Raw genomic sequence first — 14190 nt, forward strand, 5'->3', positions numbered from 1 at the left:
ACTATTTGTCTTGTTCTATGTACTGAGGAAGATTTAACCTGGTGTTCTAATAATAACCACTTCTTGTAGATGTAAGAGGAGATTGTTTCACTCCTGAGAATGAAGTGTTACAGCATGTATGAGTAGTTTTCACACTGAGATATTAAAGCTGAATTTCAAAAGAAATGAGTCATCCTTGAAATCCACAACAAAATATTAAGATGACATGTGGAAAAAATGAGGAGCAATTATATATAAAACTGTAAGCCTCTGTCTGTGGGATTCAGAAGGCTCCAATTTGCTGCAGACACCAAAATCTCCAGCAATCATCAGAGTTCAGAACTTCATCTGTGGCAGGTTCTGATCCTCAAGTCACATCAGGACATGTCCAGGGAGCTGCAGGGATTTCTGAGCCTCCTCAGGTGCTGAAAGCTGCTCTCAGACTGGAGCATTTCTCAGAGTTAGAGCTGATGGACAGAACATTGGGGTTTATTTGAAGACTTTCTAAATATGAAATAATTGTAACAACTTAGGCAAGTCTTCCCCACTCACTTGGCATTTTACACAGCCATATTTAAACCTCCACTTGTTATTCTGGGCTGTAAACATGCATATTTCAAATATAAAAGAAAGATATTTTAATTGTCAAAGGCTCACTTTCAACTTTTAAATATGCTGCCAATGGAACTGAACTATTTGTATTTCTTGATATGGCAAGAGTTTCTGAGATGTATCTGGGTAGGTCCTGTGGTGGAATGTAAATCCTTCACAGTGAAAACCACACCAATCATAAATATTCAAATTAAATTAGAAATCAGGATTGATTAAAAAATCACACATTTGAATGAAAAATCAGTTCCTACTGCAGTAGCACAGAGAATTATTTCTCTTAGCAATTCAACTAATTTATCAAAATCTTCAGACTGACATTACCCTGCACTGCAATGGTTTTGCTCCCTTTATTCATCAGAAAGACCCATGGACATAATGCAATTCATTTTCCTTTTTAATTTTTCCAAACAGCAGCAACTTGACCAAGGGACTGATCCAGATCCTGTTCACACCAGTGGGGTCAGGGTTTGCCCAGTTCTCAGTCAAACACCCCAAAAGTGGGGGGAACACTAAAAAAGGACTGAAAATCCCTGAGCTGACCAGCCTGGCACCACCTCTAGCGAGCAGCCACAAGGATGATTAATTAGAAAAAAACTCCTTTTCCCATGTCCTGTCCAGGCTGCAGGCAGCAAGCCACTTCAGATCAGCGAGTCCATGGTAATTGTGCATATAATGCATTTAAACTCTGGCAAATCTGAGTTGGTTTAGTCCTCAGTGACAGACTGACACTCATTTTTGCATATAATAATTTCTGATAAACTAGCTTATTTCATAATATTAATGATATAACTCTGTCTGCTCGGGGGATGTTAATGACTATTGCAGGGAATTTGACCTTTCAGCCAGATTTAATTGTGTGTTCCTGTGCCTCTGACAGAAACACTTGAAGACCAATGACCCTGATTCTGAGTTGTACTACAACGGAGGAGCACACTAAAAATATTTCCACTTGTAGAAGAATTAGTGCAGCCTCTGACAATCTGTTCTGCAGCTTAATTTGGCCTTTGCAGCAGCAAAGTGGCCTCTTGAGCAATTTGTTCAAGGGGGAACAGTGGACATGAAGGATTGTTTTGCATGAACTCCAGGAGGTTCATTGCATTTCAAAAGCCATGCCCTAGAGAACTTATAAATATGTTATAGAACACTGAAAAATTCAACAAGTCTCCTTTTTTTTCCCCCCTTCTAAATAACAGAGATTTTTCATTTCAATTTCTTCCAGTCATTAGCAGCATAATGAAGGTTCTGGGCAGGAATTTCAGATCTTCCTTGGGCTCCCCTGGAATAGCTGAGTTTTACTCATCCTGCTGAAGAAGAGGGTGGAAGCTCTGTGCTTGATTTGGCTGACTATATGGAAATTTAGGTCACTCATACTGTGATTCCCAGGAATGCCACTATTTTTCTTTCCCCTCCAAGTGCTGCCACAGCATTCTGCCTCTCCCCACTTTAATCTGAGATACTCACGTGGCTTTTTGGTGGTGGCATTGACAGTGGCACTGAAGGGCCCTGCTCCAGCGCTGTTGTAAGCACGGACAGCTGTGTAATAAGCCAAGTTGCTCCTCAAGCCTGTGATTTTTATTGATGTTTCATTCCCTGCAGCTTTTACCCTGCTTGAAGATTCTTCTTTCTGGCCATTATTCCAGTACCTAACCTAGGAGATAAAAACCAAACCCATTTAAATCTTGCATGGAATGGGCTGGGCTGTTCACCCACAGCATTGTACTCAGACTCTTTTAAGTGGGTTTTTTTTTCCCTTCAGCTGAAAAAGGTAGAAATACATTAAAGTTTCAGAAATATGTTTACTGTGCAAAAATAAAATATTCCTATCCAGCTGCTTCTCACACTTGCTGCTCTTTTTAGTGTGACTATAGGAAAAAGGCAATTGAAATATTAGATCTTGCTTGAACCAAAGAATGACAAGAGGAAAAGCATTAGTTCATTAAAAAGGAAACAAGTAAAGCTCAGAAAAAAGTACCTTATAAAAAGGTTTATTTGAAAGTGAATATAATTCTGAAAAAGTCAGTTTGGAGTTATGTCAGACACATGGCTATCTATCAGCACAAGAAGCAAAACACAACTTCATTCTGTGGGGTTTTTTTCCCCAAGATAGAAAGAATTATCCTCCCTCCTGGGTGTAGGTGGGGCAGGAAGAGCAAGATCTGGGGTCAGTGTGGGTGGTTGTCCTGCAGCCTGCACGATGCTTCTGGCCCATGGCCCTTTACAAAAAGGAGTGGGTTTTACTGAATAAATAGGGCTTGTTAGTTAAAATACTTTTTGATTTCAATAGACTCACCTCATAGCCCAGCAGCCTTCCATTGCTCATCTTCCAGGGAATGGCTCTCCAGGAGACCTCGATGGCCGAGGAGGACAGGCTGGTGGCAGACACTCCCGAGGGGGCTGTGCTGGGCTCTGCGTTGGGAAATCAACAAGGGAGAGGTGACTCTGGAGACAAACCTGTCCTTATCCAAACCAACCTCATCTCCCCGAGCTGCTGCTGGACCCCCTGCTGGAACAGCTCATGCACGTGTTTGGGGAAAGTGAAGGCTGTACCTTCCTCAGCCGAGAACACCGTGGTGACTGCGCTGAAGGGCCCCTCGCCTTTGTTGTTGTAGACCCCGACTTTGACCTCGTAGGGCGAGAAGGGCAGGATGCTCTCGTTCCTGAAGACGTATTTGGGGGTGTCAGGAGAGGTGACCACGGTCTGGATCCACGTCGTGGTGCCCGAGGGGCGGAAGGCGACCACGTACCCGAATCCTTCCCCGTTCTGCAGCTCCTCGGGGATGGGCTGGACAGAAGAACACAGATCTGTGATGCCATGGGGATATCTGGCAGGAGGGAAGTGCCAGCAGACTCGTGGGCATGCTGCAGGTGCTGGCACTGCACTTGGCAGCATCCCCTCAGCCAATTAACTCTGCTGCAGCACAGCAAAACGCGCTCCCTTCAACCCACTTTAAGGTTTGCATTCCAAGAAGAGAACAACTTTCAGGTATAATTTTTGTTTTCCACTAAGTATTCTGCTTTAAGACACTCTTCAGTAAATATAACTTTTCTTTCATCAATCCACAGTTCATAAAAAATGAATAGTTGCTCGGTCAGCTATTAGAGAATCCAATACCACCTTCCTACAGCGGCTTAAACCTTCTTCTGATGTGATCATGATTAGATAACCACACAGAGCAGTCAATGCTAGGAAGAGAATATTAACAGCTCTTCAAATCATTAAAAAAGGGATACATAATACAAAGTAGTGTGAGATTGTATTGGTTAGCACATGCATCCAAGGGTAATGGTGGGAAAGCAAGAACTGCAAATCTGCACCACAAAGCCCCATTTTTCACCTTAACCATCCCTCTTCCTCTTCCCCTGCCCCCTGCCTCCTTTTTAGCATCAACATTTGTTTGAGAACAGAAGCAATCCCAGCCAAACTAAATTCCCTGGGGATTTCCATCCAGCACAGGGACGTGTGGCAGTGAAAGAACAAAGGCCAATGTCCAGGGCTCACACCACACAGGGCACAGAGCACTTGGACATCCCAGAGGAGGAGCTGCTGCCACCAGGGAAATTCAGAGAGAGCAGAAAGAAAAGAAAGAAAGAAGTTCTGTGAAGGAAACTGCTCGCCAGCAAACTTACATCCCACGTTATGACCAGCTCAGATCTGCTGCCTCCTCCCCCACTGACCTCAGATGGGGGAATTTCAGGAACTGTGGAAAGGAAATGCAGAGGTGTCCACACAGAGAACACATCACAGAGAACACATCACATCAGCCTCAAGCTCTGAATTTAACCCATATTCATACTCCCTTTGCAACCAGAGAAAATGTTTTTGGGGTAGGAGGGGCAGTCCTGGAAAGCCCCAGCCCTATCCCACGTTCATCCTTCCCTGGGCCAGGCCAGGGTTTCTCTGAGCACCTGGAGAACCTCAGCAGCTCACAGATTACACCAGGTATGCTGTGTTTAAGAACTTCTCAAAACTGGAGACAAGCTTCATTTTTTAATAGAGTTAACTCAGAGAATGGCCTGGGTTGGAAGGGACCTTAAAGATCACCTTGTTCCAGGACACTTTCCACTGGACCAGGCAGCTCAGAATTCCATGTCCTTGAACACTTCCAGGGATGTTATGCAGATGGATTGGGAAATGGCCTCATTCCAAGTGAACTGGGGTTTTAATTGATGGGTTCTTCTGAGCCACGTGCTTGTAACATGGAAAGGTTTCACTGATCAAACACCAGCAATGAAAAACCCCTGTCAAAATTAACCTCTTTCCATCCATTTATACCTTCAGACTCTGCAGCACTGCCTGAACTGGCAGATTTTGGCACAGTGCACGGAGTTTAAATGGATTTAGATGTTATGCTTCTGTGATGTTCAGTAATGCAACACAAACTCTCTCAAAGCTAAATGGAAAAATATGAACAAACTTGTTACAGGCTTTTATATCCACTGGCAACTCCAAGCTTGTTTGCAAAGAGCCAAAGACAACACTCCTTTTCTTTGTTAATATTCAAGATTCTTGAATTAAAAACAAATAGAAGGACCCACTAACCTGCCTCTTCAGTTCTTACTTTTTCTGAGGGCAAACTAGGTTCTCCACCTCCTATTTTGTTACTGGCAACTACACGAAATTCATATTCAACCCAAGGATTTAAATCCACTACTGTGCTTGTGAAGGTTTTCCCGTCGATGACATCCGGAACTACGAAGAAGAAAGGGAAAAGGAAACTCAGGCACACGGTGCCAGAGATGTTCCCACAGAGCCTGGGATGGGAATTGTGCTCACCTGTGGTGGCTCGCTGCCAGCCCACGGAGAAGGGAGTCCTTGCCTGGATGGTGTAGGTGGTCACGGGGCTGTGGTTGTCTGTGCCCTCCTGCCAGGAGATCTGAGCTGTGGTGTCCGTGATCTCCTCCACCTTCACGTGCTCTGGGGGCCCAGGAGAGCCTGGAATCAGATGGAAAACCAGGCAGTGTTTGGTGAAGCCCTGAAGCACCCTGGGAATCACTACCAGCAGGATGGATTCCTGTTTTTTCTTCCTCAGGGAGGAGGAAAACAATTCAGACTGGAATAAGAACACTTTTAATTACTGTTTTACATTCACTAAACTTAACTCTCACAATTTCAACCTGAAATACTCTCAAGGGCAAAACAGATGACTGGGTTTTGGTTTTTTTTACCAAGAACCTTTGTTCAGCACATCTCTCTCTCTTTCCAATGTCTTTTCCTTTAGTCCTAAATGTCCTCTTTAATCTACAGATACATCTCTGTAGTCTGTCAATTTTTTATCTACAACTTCTTTACCGTACAATGCACTGGAACAATTTTTCAGCACATCTGACCAGAACCCCATGCAGCAATTCAGTCACACAAACTTCCTGCTGCCTTCTGGAAAATCCTCATTTCTGGCTATTTCCTGGCCAAAATGTTGGGTTTTGTCTCATCTGCACCAGAAAAGGGGCTTGAAATGAGTAACAGTGCATTAACAATGAGAAAATATCTGACATATTTTAAAATACATTGAGTAACTGCTGATCACATAATGCACTTTCCTAGATCAAAGCTTTTACCTTGCAGTGACCATAGCTGTAACATCAGCAAAGAAAACCACAATTCTGGCTCAACTGTGAACATTCCAGCTCAGAATGAAAAGGAATAATCCTGCACTATAGGCTTTAAACCTTAGGACAAAGCCTCTCCTGGCCTCTGGCAGAACTGCCATTTCCCAGGAAGGATTCTGGAGTCCCCAACACTTCAGTCTGCAGAGGCAGCAACTGCAACTGCCTCAGAGCTGCCAGTGAGTTCCCTCCTGTCAGTGACCTGAAGGACTGGCAGTGAAAAAAGATGTGAAGTCACTATTATAACCTCCAGCTCTTCATTTCTCTGGGAAAATCAGGCTTCACCCAAAGCCTGAGCTGTAATTCTCCCTAGCTGCAAGTCAGAATGACATAATTCAACTCACAGTCATTCATCACACCATTCAAGCCATGGACTGGTTCTGTAACCTCCAACACCAGTTGTTTCTACAGCCTACAATATAAAAAAGGTGGAAAACGTGACCCTGGAGCTGGGCTGGGATGTACCTCGCACGATGAGGTCAGCAGCAGAGGCCACACTGTCCACCTCTGTCTTCACCATGCACACGTACTTCCCACTGTGCTTCAGCTGGATGTTCCTGATCATTAAATCACCTGATGCACTCTGTGGGAATACAGAACATTCATTAATGCAAATACACCACCCTTGCAGTCTAACATTTTCTTTGCAAAGGGAAAAGAAATCCACCAAAAGTGTGAAGTTGCTCAAAAGCTGCATTGCAGTGACCAGGACAGCAAATTATTGCCCATCAACTGCTCTAGGTTTGTTGTCTGGGAGCATTTTCCCAAAAAACAGGAGGTAGTGTCCCTTTTTTGGGAGAAGTGAGCTCCAACAAGGCGAGCTCACACTGGGAATGCATCTCCTGCCTGGAACTCCCAATGACCTCAGGGTCCTGTGACCATTTGTCTCAAAGCTCTAAAAAAGAGAGAAATGTGCTTTCTGTGGCCATTACCCATTTGATTTCAAGACAGAATTCATGGGGTTTTTATCTGGAATTTTAAAGTCAGGTGATGACAGGTTTTTAAGGAGTTGGCATATGTAGAAAGACAAAGTTGAATTCAGTCTATTTTACAGGTTATTGTGAGCACACTTTCCTTTAAAGGTTGCACAGTTCAGGCTGTGTTTCCCATTTTACAAGCCTAAGTTCTATTCTTTGCTTTTCATTGAGTATTTAATCTTTAGGTTTTTTTCCCCCATTGTTCTCTCTCAGATCACAGCATGTGGTTATTTCCTGGATCATGGGAAACAGAAATAAAACTTGAATGAAACTGTAACTTCATATGATGTTCGGGCTCTTTGTGTACTGTTTGTTTTCCACATCACTGAACACAGAACTTGATATTAAACCTTTGGTAGACAGTGTCCCCTAAAAAACAAATCTCCCCTTTGTGTCAGTTGAATTTCTGCTTTAACTCTGTTCCAACTGAATTTTCCAGGTGAAAAATGCCTCAGTCAGATTTTAATTTTTAAAATATATTTTTAGATTTTAATTTTCTGGAGAAGCAGCATTTTCTTCAAGAGCAGAACCCTGTTTGTGGGTATTTTTAGCTACTTTGGCCACTGATTCAGGGGCAAACAGTAGCTTGGGAGAAAGGCAAAGACATGACTTTGAGGTTTATTTTAGTCTTAGGAAAAAAAAATGAACCTTTCAAAACATTTGGTTGTTTTTCTTTGTTTCAGCATTACAATGTCTCCATTCTTTATTCAACACGAGCTGAAGCCAGTTCTGCCTGATTCCCTTCCATGTGTGTGCCTGGTCTTCTGTGAAAGCACAGATGGAAGTTGTTTGCAGGACAATTCAGTGCTGATTGCTTACAATAAATTAAAAGTTGAGTCAAAAGCAATCTAAAATCCATCTACTTGAGTGCAAGTGGATATTCAGGGAATGCCCAACACCAGCAGTGAATGCAAGCAAATCACGTCCTACACGAACTTATTTCAGCAAACTCAATTTGAGACTACTCAACAAAGGGGGGAGGGAGCTTCAAATTGAACAGTTTTACTTGAAATAAACCCCAGCAAAGTGTTAACACTGCATTTCAGTTATTTGTGGTGATTTGGGAAGAATCTCAAGGGACTGGGGGAGCAGCAGGAAGCTCCCCTGCAACACCCTCCCTCCCTTTCCATCGGGGTATCACATTCCTGCCTGGTCAGATCCAGCCTTTGGCAGGGTGGACAAGGCCAGGTGACCATGGAATCACCTTCTTCCCTTCCCCCTGCTGCCTGGAATACAAATACAGAGTGTTCCATGCAGTAGGAACAGCTGCTGGAATTCCTTTTTCCTGTCCTGGCTGCAGAACAACCCCAGCCAGTGCTGGTGATCCCCAGTTTTGGGGCAAGTCTGCTCAGAATTTGGGCATCTGCTTGGTCTGCCATGCTTTTTGTATAAATCACCTGGCTAACAAAACACCCCAAGAAGCAGTAAGACAGCCTCACATCCCACAGTTTTCCAACCATCTGGAAGACCAGGTGGTGCTCCCAGAACATCCCAATAACTAGGAGATGCTGGAGACCTCAGGCCTGTGTGATGGGGACCTCCCAGACATCAGTACATGGAAATCTATCCATCAAAAAAAAATAAGTATCTTCCAACCAAGAAAGCTGAAGTTATTTCTGCAATGGTGTTTTAATTTAATAAATACACACTTTAACTACTGGAAGGCTTAGAACATATTTAGGATTTACTCCCCGTGACCTGCATGTAACTCCAGATGGAATTACTGCACTGACCTTAATGTGATACAAAGCCCAGGAAATATTCTCATGGATCTGTTGGTAACGTGTGAAGTTTTCTACTAATGAGCTCAAATTCCTCTTCACACAAATAAGAGCTTAAAAAACCAAAGCCCCTGAATGTCTACAGGCTATAAAATCCCTCATGACAAATTGGTTTGTGTCAGGTTCCTTTGCCCATCATTGCTGTGTTTCATGGGATCCTGAGGAAAATCGCATAGAAACGGATTCTAAGAGGTAAGAACTTAAAAACTTCAGGTCTAAAACACAAGGCACAAGAAAAACGAGTTATGGGCAGCAAGCTGGGCCAGAGGATGATTTCCTTTCAACACAGAAGAGAATTCTCAAAAGAGAAACATCTTAATTTTTAGCATGAGGAAAAAAGAAATTTGTGCTGGCTAGAGCTGTAAGGCAAGTGGAGAGAAGGTGTTTGCAGCTCACCCCTCCAACCTTCTCGAAGTGAGAAGCGTCCCTCTGGAAGTCCGTGAGGGTCCCGTTGAAGTACCAGGTGAAGCTGATGTCCAGCAGGGGATCGTGCTGCACCTGGCAGGGCAGCACAACGCTCTCCCCCACGGTCACATCCATGTTGGAAGGTGCCAAGGTGATCCTGGTTGGCTCTGCAGGGAGCACAAATATTGGTGATTGGGTTTTTCTGCACTGCTGAGCTCTGCCTGCCACCAATATCCCCCCATGTTCCTTGGATGTGATCAATGACAGCCACTTCCAGTGATGCAGCTGGGCTGGGAATGCTGCCTGACCCCTTTTGCTGGAGCTTTGTGTCCCTGCATTTCCCAGGAGGAGCTGCTGGACACTGGAAAGGTGAATTTGAGCCTGCTGGGTGCAGCCAATCCACTCCACAAAGCTGAATCCACAGGCAGGAATTGCCACTCCAGAGCTCTCAGCAATCCCACTCGTGTTCTGGAGCAGGAAGCAGCAGCAGCCACTGGGCAGATGAAGGGGTGGGAGTAAGGGAAGAACCAAAAAAACCCGAGAAACTGGAGGAAATCCACTCAAGGAAGAACACACTGGATATTTGGGTCCTTACATCACACAGAACATAAACAGTATCATCATGAAGAGCTGTTTGTTATTCCAGAATCACATTAACAGAGGAAAATTTCAGCTACCGTAAAAATAAAATTTAATTGTAGGAATCCTCTGTATATAATTCTGTTACTTGTACATAAAGGGATGTGAATCATTTAGGAGCACAGGCTGAAAACACGAAGCTGTTAATCCACTGAACAAAGTAATTCTGTTTGGACCTATGAGATATACAGGATGTGTAATGCAGTGGGATACTAGATAATTCTGAGATTGGAAAATCTTTCAGATATTAAAATCTTTGAAGAAAAACATTATGAGAGAAGACATTTTTCAGATAAACTTCACAAACTCCTGTCTCTTTCCATCCAGTGTCTCAGCCAGCAGCCAGGAATGGATGACTTGGAGGAAGGGGCAAGATCCCTCTGAACAACATTTCTGGATAAAATTCGCTTTGAAAGACTGTGTTCTACTGCCCATGGAGTCCCTGAATGCTCCCCTGCAGCTGGAGTTTCCACCACATCTTTTTCCAAAAGCAAACACCATTTAAACCTCCTTTGGGCTAAACAGATTTTCAACTGGAATATAAAATTACCTCAAAGATTTTTTTTGACTGACATGTTTTTTTCACAACAAATTAAAAACCCCCACGAACCTAAAAGCATAATTGCACTATTTAGTGTTTAGAGAAGTGAGAGGAGGGAGGGAAGTGTTCAGAACTCCCTCATATCTGAGAAATATCTTTGTCAAAGGCAAAAAAATCCCTCGGTGTCTCTCCTTTCAACTAATAAAAGAGCTGTAACAGCCATCCTTTTATCTTTATACATTAAATAAGTAACTTCTCATACTTTTTACATTCTACCCCATCACTGCAGACTCCTGAGTCTGCAATTCCAGGTCCATCCCCTCTGTCCCAGCTCACCCACCTGTAACTATCAAGTTGGTGGAGCCCCTGGCTGTTCCAAACTGGTTTGTTGCCAGGCACGTGTAGCTGCCAGCATCCCCCTTGGTCACGTTGGCTATCCTCAGTCCTCCATCCTTTAATAGTGTGATCCTAAAAAAATGATGAGGAGATTTTGAAAGTTGCAGCATTTTTAGACAGAAGGCTTTAATACCTTACTGTTATCCCAGACCTATTAAGCTGTATCAGCAATTAAGAAGAAAATGAGCTCTGTCCCAGCTGAAACCAGGACAATTTCCAACCTGGGGTTTGAAAATGTTGTGATCATTCACTGACAATACACAACAAACTTGAACCCACACATTACTTTGGACGTGTTATTTTGGACACCAGTAACCAGTGTTTTAGAGGTGTGGGCATATGTATGTGTGTGAAAGAGAGAAATCCCACATGAACTCCATCTTTTTCAGCTGCACCAACTGGAACTGGAATGATTTTCAGCTCTTTTGTTGTTTACCTCAGGCAATCTTGCACGGCAACTTTGAAATGACTGTGATTACCATGACAACTCTATAGGACTGTTCATGAACTTCCTTTGTGAAGGACTTGCAGGACAGAAAATTCCCTTCACCCCACACAAGCTCCCCCAGTGAGAGTATGGAACAAGCAGGAAGGTGCTTATACAAGATGTAGACAGCAGAAAACCCACAGCACTGATAGGGGCAGAGGAGCAGGAACATCCCCACAGCAGAGGTGACATCCCAGGCAGCAGCACTGGAGAGATGCACAGGTAAGGCTGGTTTGACTCCCTCTTTCCCTGTTTCGTGTCCTCCCATCTGTTCTATCCACAGTGGCAGCCACTTCTACCCTAAGACAACCTGGAGCAGCAAAATAACTGAAGAGATATAAAAATGTCCACACTCATTAACAAAAGGTACCCATTTTCCTGATATGCCCAAGTCAAAAGAGCTTCAGAGCTTTTCTCTCACATCCCATCAGCCCATCAGAGAGGCACCAAACAGAACACAGCACCTTGGCTGGATGGTGTTTGGGAAATGCCCTCAGCACCCACACTGGTACAGAATGAACACAGCAGCAAAAAAACCCTCTTCAGGCAAAGCTCTGCCTGCATTAGCTGGAGTCTTGCTCGGTTTCCAGGGGAAGTGCCAGCTGAAAAGGCAGCAAATGCCATCAAATTGAACACTGCCATCCTCCCTCCCTCAGAGGAGCTGCGAGGGTTTTGCCTGCTCACTTGCATGTGCTTTGCTATTAACCTGCTGCTTTATTCAGTACAAAATTAATTAATTAATTACACACCTCTGCTGCTCTTTTTATTTTCAACACTCTTGAGGTAAAATAATGTCAGTAGATCCCCATCATTTGTCCTGGCTGAGTTCTGTGGTTAAATGCTGCTGTGTTAGGTGGGATATGGGATAAACTCTCCCCAAGTCCCTGACCCGAGGCTGTGCTGAGGGGTGGCTCAGGTGACAAGTGACAGGGACCAGAGGAAATGGCCAGGGGGGTTTAGATTGGATATTGGGGAAAATTTCTTCATGAAAGGGTCATCAAGGGTTCAGTGATCTTATCCTTCACCCTTAACTTGTCAGACCCCAAACCCACAGTCCCTAAATGCCAACCACAGCAGTGGGAGTCCACCAGGGCTCTGCAGTTCCACTGCCCCTCTCCGTTAACAGCAAAGCCACCTAATCCTCAAAGCCACATGGAAGCTGTTTTAAACATCTAAAAGCAGGAACCTGGACTCCTGCCACAGCTGCACTGCTCCTTACGATGAAACAGAATTTTTGGAATTACAATATAGAAACATACACAGCTTTTAAATGCTTTTTTCTTAATTATTTCAAATTGCATTTTGTATTTCCTTAAAAGAGGCGTTTCAGCTCTCAGTGCTGTAGCTAAGATACTCTTCCTCTGGGCAAAGGTGGTGCAGTAATGAAATCAGCAGATGCAAATTACAAGAGATAACAAGTCACCCTGTTAGAACAACAGACAAAAGCATCTTATTGGGGTGAGAAAGAGAGCTATAAATAGGCAGCTTAATCCATTTATAACCACAAAGCAGCCTGAGGTACCTCAGCTGATGTAGTGGCATTTGAGGTATTCTTCAAGGGAGGATGTGCCTCAGCAGTGACTTCCCTGAGGCTCATTAACTTGTTTTGGAAAATTCCTAAGTCATATTTGGCTGCACTTCATGTTAGATGGAACATTTAAAATTAATTAAACCGTGCCATATGGTTTATAGGTATTTTAAATGTGTTAAAGACATGAGTAATACATTTTATAGGTAATTAGAATGACATCAAAAAAAGGTGTTAAAACATCTCAATTATGGTTGCAAGCTCCTGTGCTGTTGAACTTTCTAGCTGAGGCTTCATCTACTTTGATGCAATTTCCAATAGAAAAAAATACAAAACTAAAGAAACCCCAAGTGTTGACAAAGCCCAAGATCAAACAAAGGAAAACGCAGGATCAGGGAATAAACCTGAAAATGTCTATTGTTTAATTAAAACCAGTCACTTTTAGAGTGCTCTGAGCTACCTGCAAGCCTAGCTTGCCTAAAATAATTAAGCAGTAGGCTTATTGAAACCCAGATATAATTAATAATATTTTTTTTCTAGAATTAAAAACAAAAAGCAAACAATACACCAAGAAAAATCAAACTGAGAAAAATATTATAGTCTAAATAAAATCTTTATTGGTAAATTAGAAAAAGAGAAATGCTCCACTTTTTCCAATTACAAAACAGCAAAGGCAGCTCAGAGCCTATGGAAACCCTAAACCCAAAAATAGCTCTGCCCTCCTGCTGAAACATGAAACAAAACAAAGCTTTTAGTTTACTTAAAATTATTCAGTGTTCACACTTGGTGCTGGAACAATGCCAGGGAGAGGCTCAGCCCTGTGACACAAAAATAACAATACAGCCTTTGGCATTCCCTGCATCTACAGGTGTTTTTCCAACCCATTTTGCTGAAGGCCAGCAATTTCCCAAGCAAATTCCACTTTCCACAACCTGCACCCTTCTGATACCCTGGTCAGTGGCACAAAACCTTTTGCCCTGTACAAGGGACTGATGCCTTAGGTTTTAACTTTCATATTTTTCAAATCCTGCACTGCCCAGTGTGTAACTCTGAAGTTTCTTGTAGCCTGTTCACTTCTGCTCTCTCGTGCTGGGCAGACGTAACAAAGCCTCTCCAGGCCTGCTCTCCAGGGACACCCAGACTGTCCTAGGCCCAAAAAGTATAAACCAGAGAGCCTCTGAGAGGGGGCAAGCTGAGGGGAAATTACATCATTAACTGAAGCTTTAATTGGAGAATTAACC

General features: G+C 43.3%; 1 protein-coding gene across 5 annotated transcripts in view; it reads right to left on the reverse strand.

Annotated features, from left to right (window-relative positions):
* Window positions 1-14190, reverse strand: part of LOC138117316 (contactin-3-like) — a 94242-nt gene that overhangs the window by 2955 nt on the left and 77097 nt on the right. For 4 of the 5 annotated variants that reach the window (XM_069027459.1, XM_069027460.1, XM_069027458.1 and 1 more), the window contains 9 exons: window positions 10879-11006; window positions 9350-9525; window positions 6661-6778; window positions 5366-5524; window positions 5132-5281; window positions 4219-4289; window positions 3139-3373; window positions 2882-2997; window positions 2053-2239 (listed from right to left, as the gene is read on the reverse strand). In XM_069027459.1, coding sequence (XP_068883560.1) covers window positions 2053-2239; window positions 2882-2997; window positions 3139-3373; window positions 4219-4289; window positions 5132-5281; window positions 5366-5524; window positions 6661-6778; window positions 9350-9525; window positions 10879-11006 — 1340 coding nt within the window. Of the gene's footprint in view, window positions 1-244; window positions 447-2052; window positions 2240-2881; window positions 2998-3138; window positions 3374-4218; window positions 4290-5131; window positions 5282-5365; window positions 5525-6660; window positions 6779-9349; window positions 9526-10878; window positions 11007-14190 lie in introns of those variants that run through there. The other variant, XM_069027461.1, reaches the window with a different exon arrangement.

This window comes from Aphelocoma coerulescens, chromosome 12 (genome assembly GCF_041296385.1).
Source record: "Aphelocoma coerulescens isolate FSJ_1873_10779 chromosome 12, UR_Acoe_1.0, whole genome shotgun sequence".
Classification (NCBI taxonomy): Eukaryota; Metazoa; Chordata; class Aves; order Passeriformes; family Corvidae; genus Aphelocoma; species Aphelocoma coerulescens.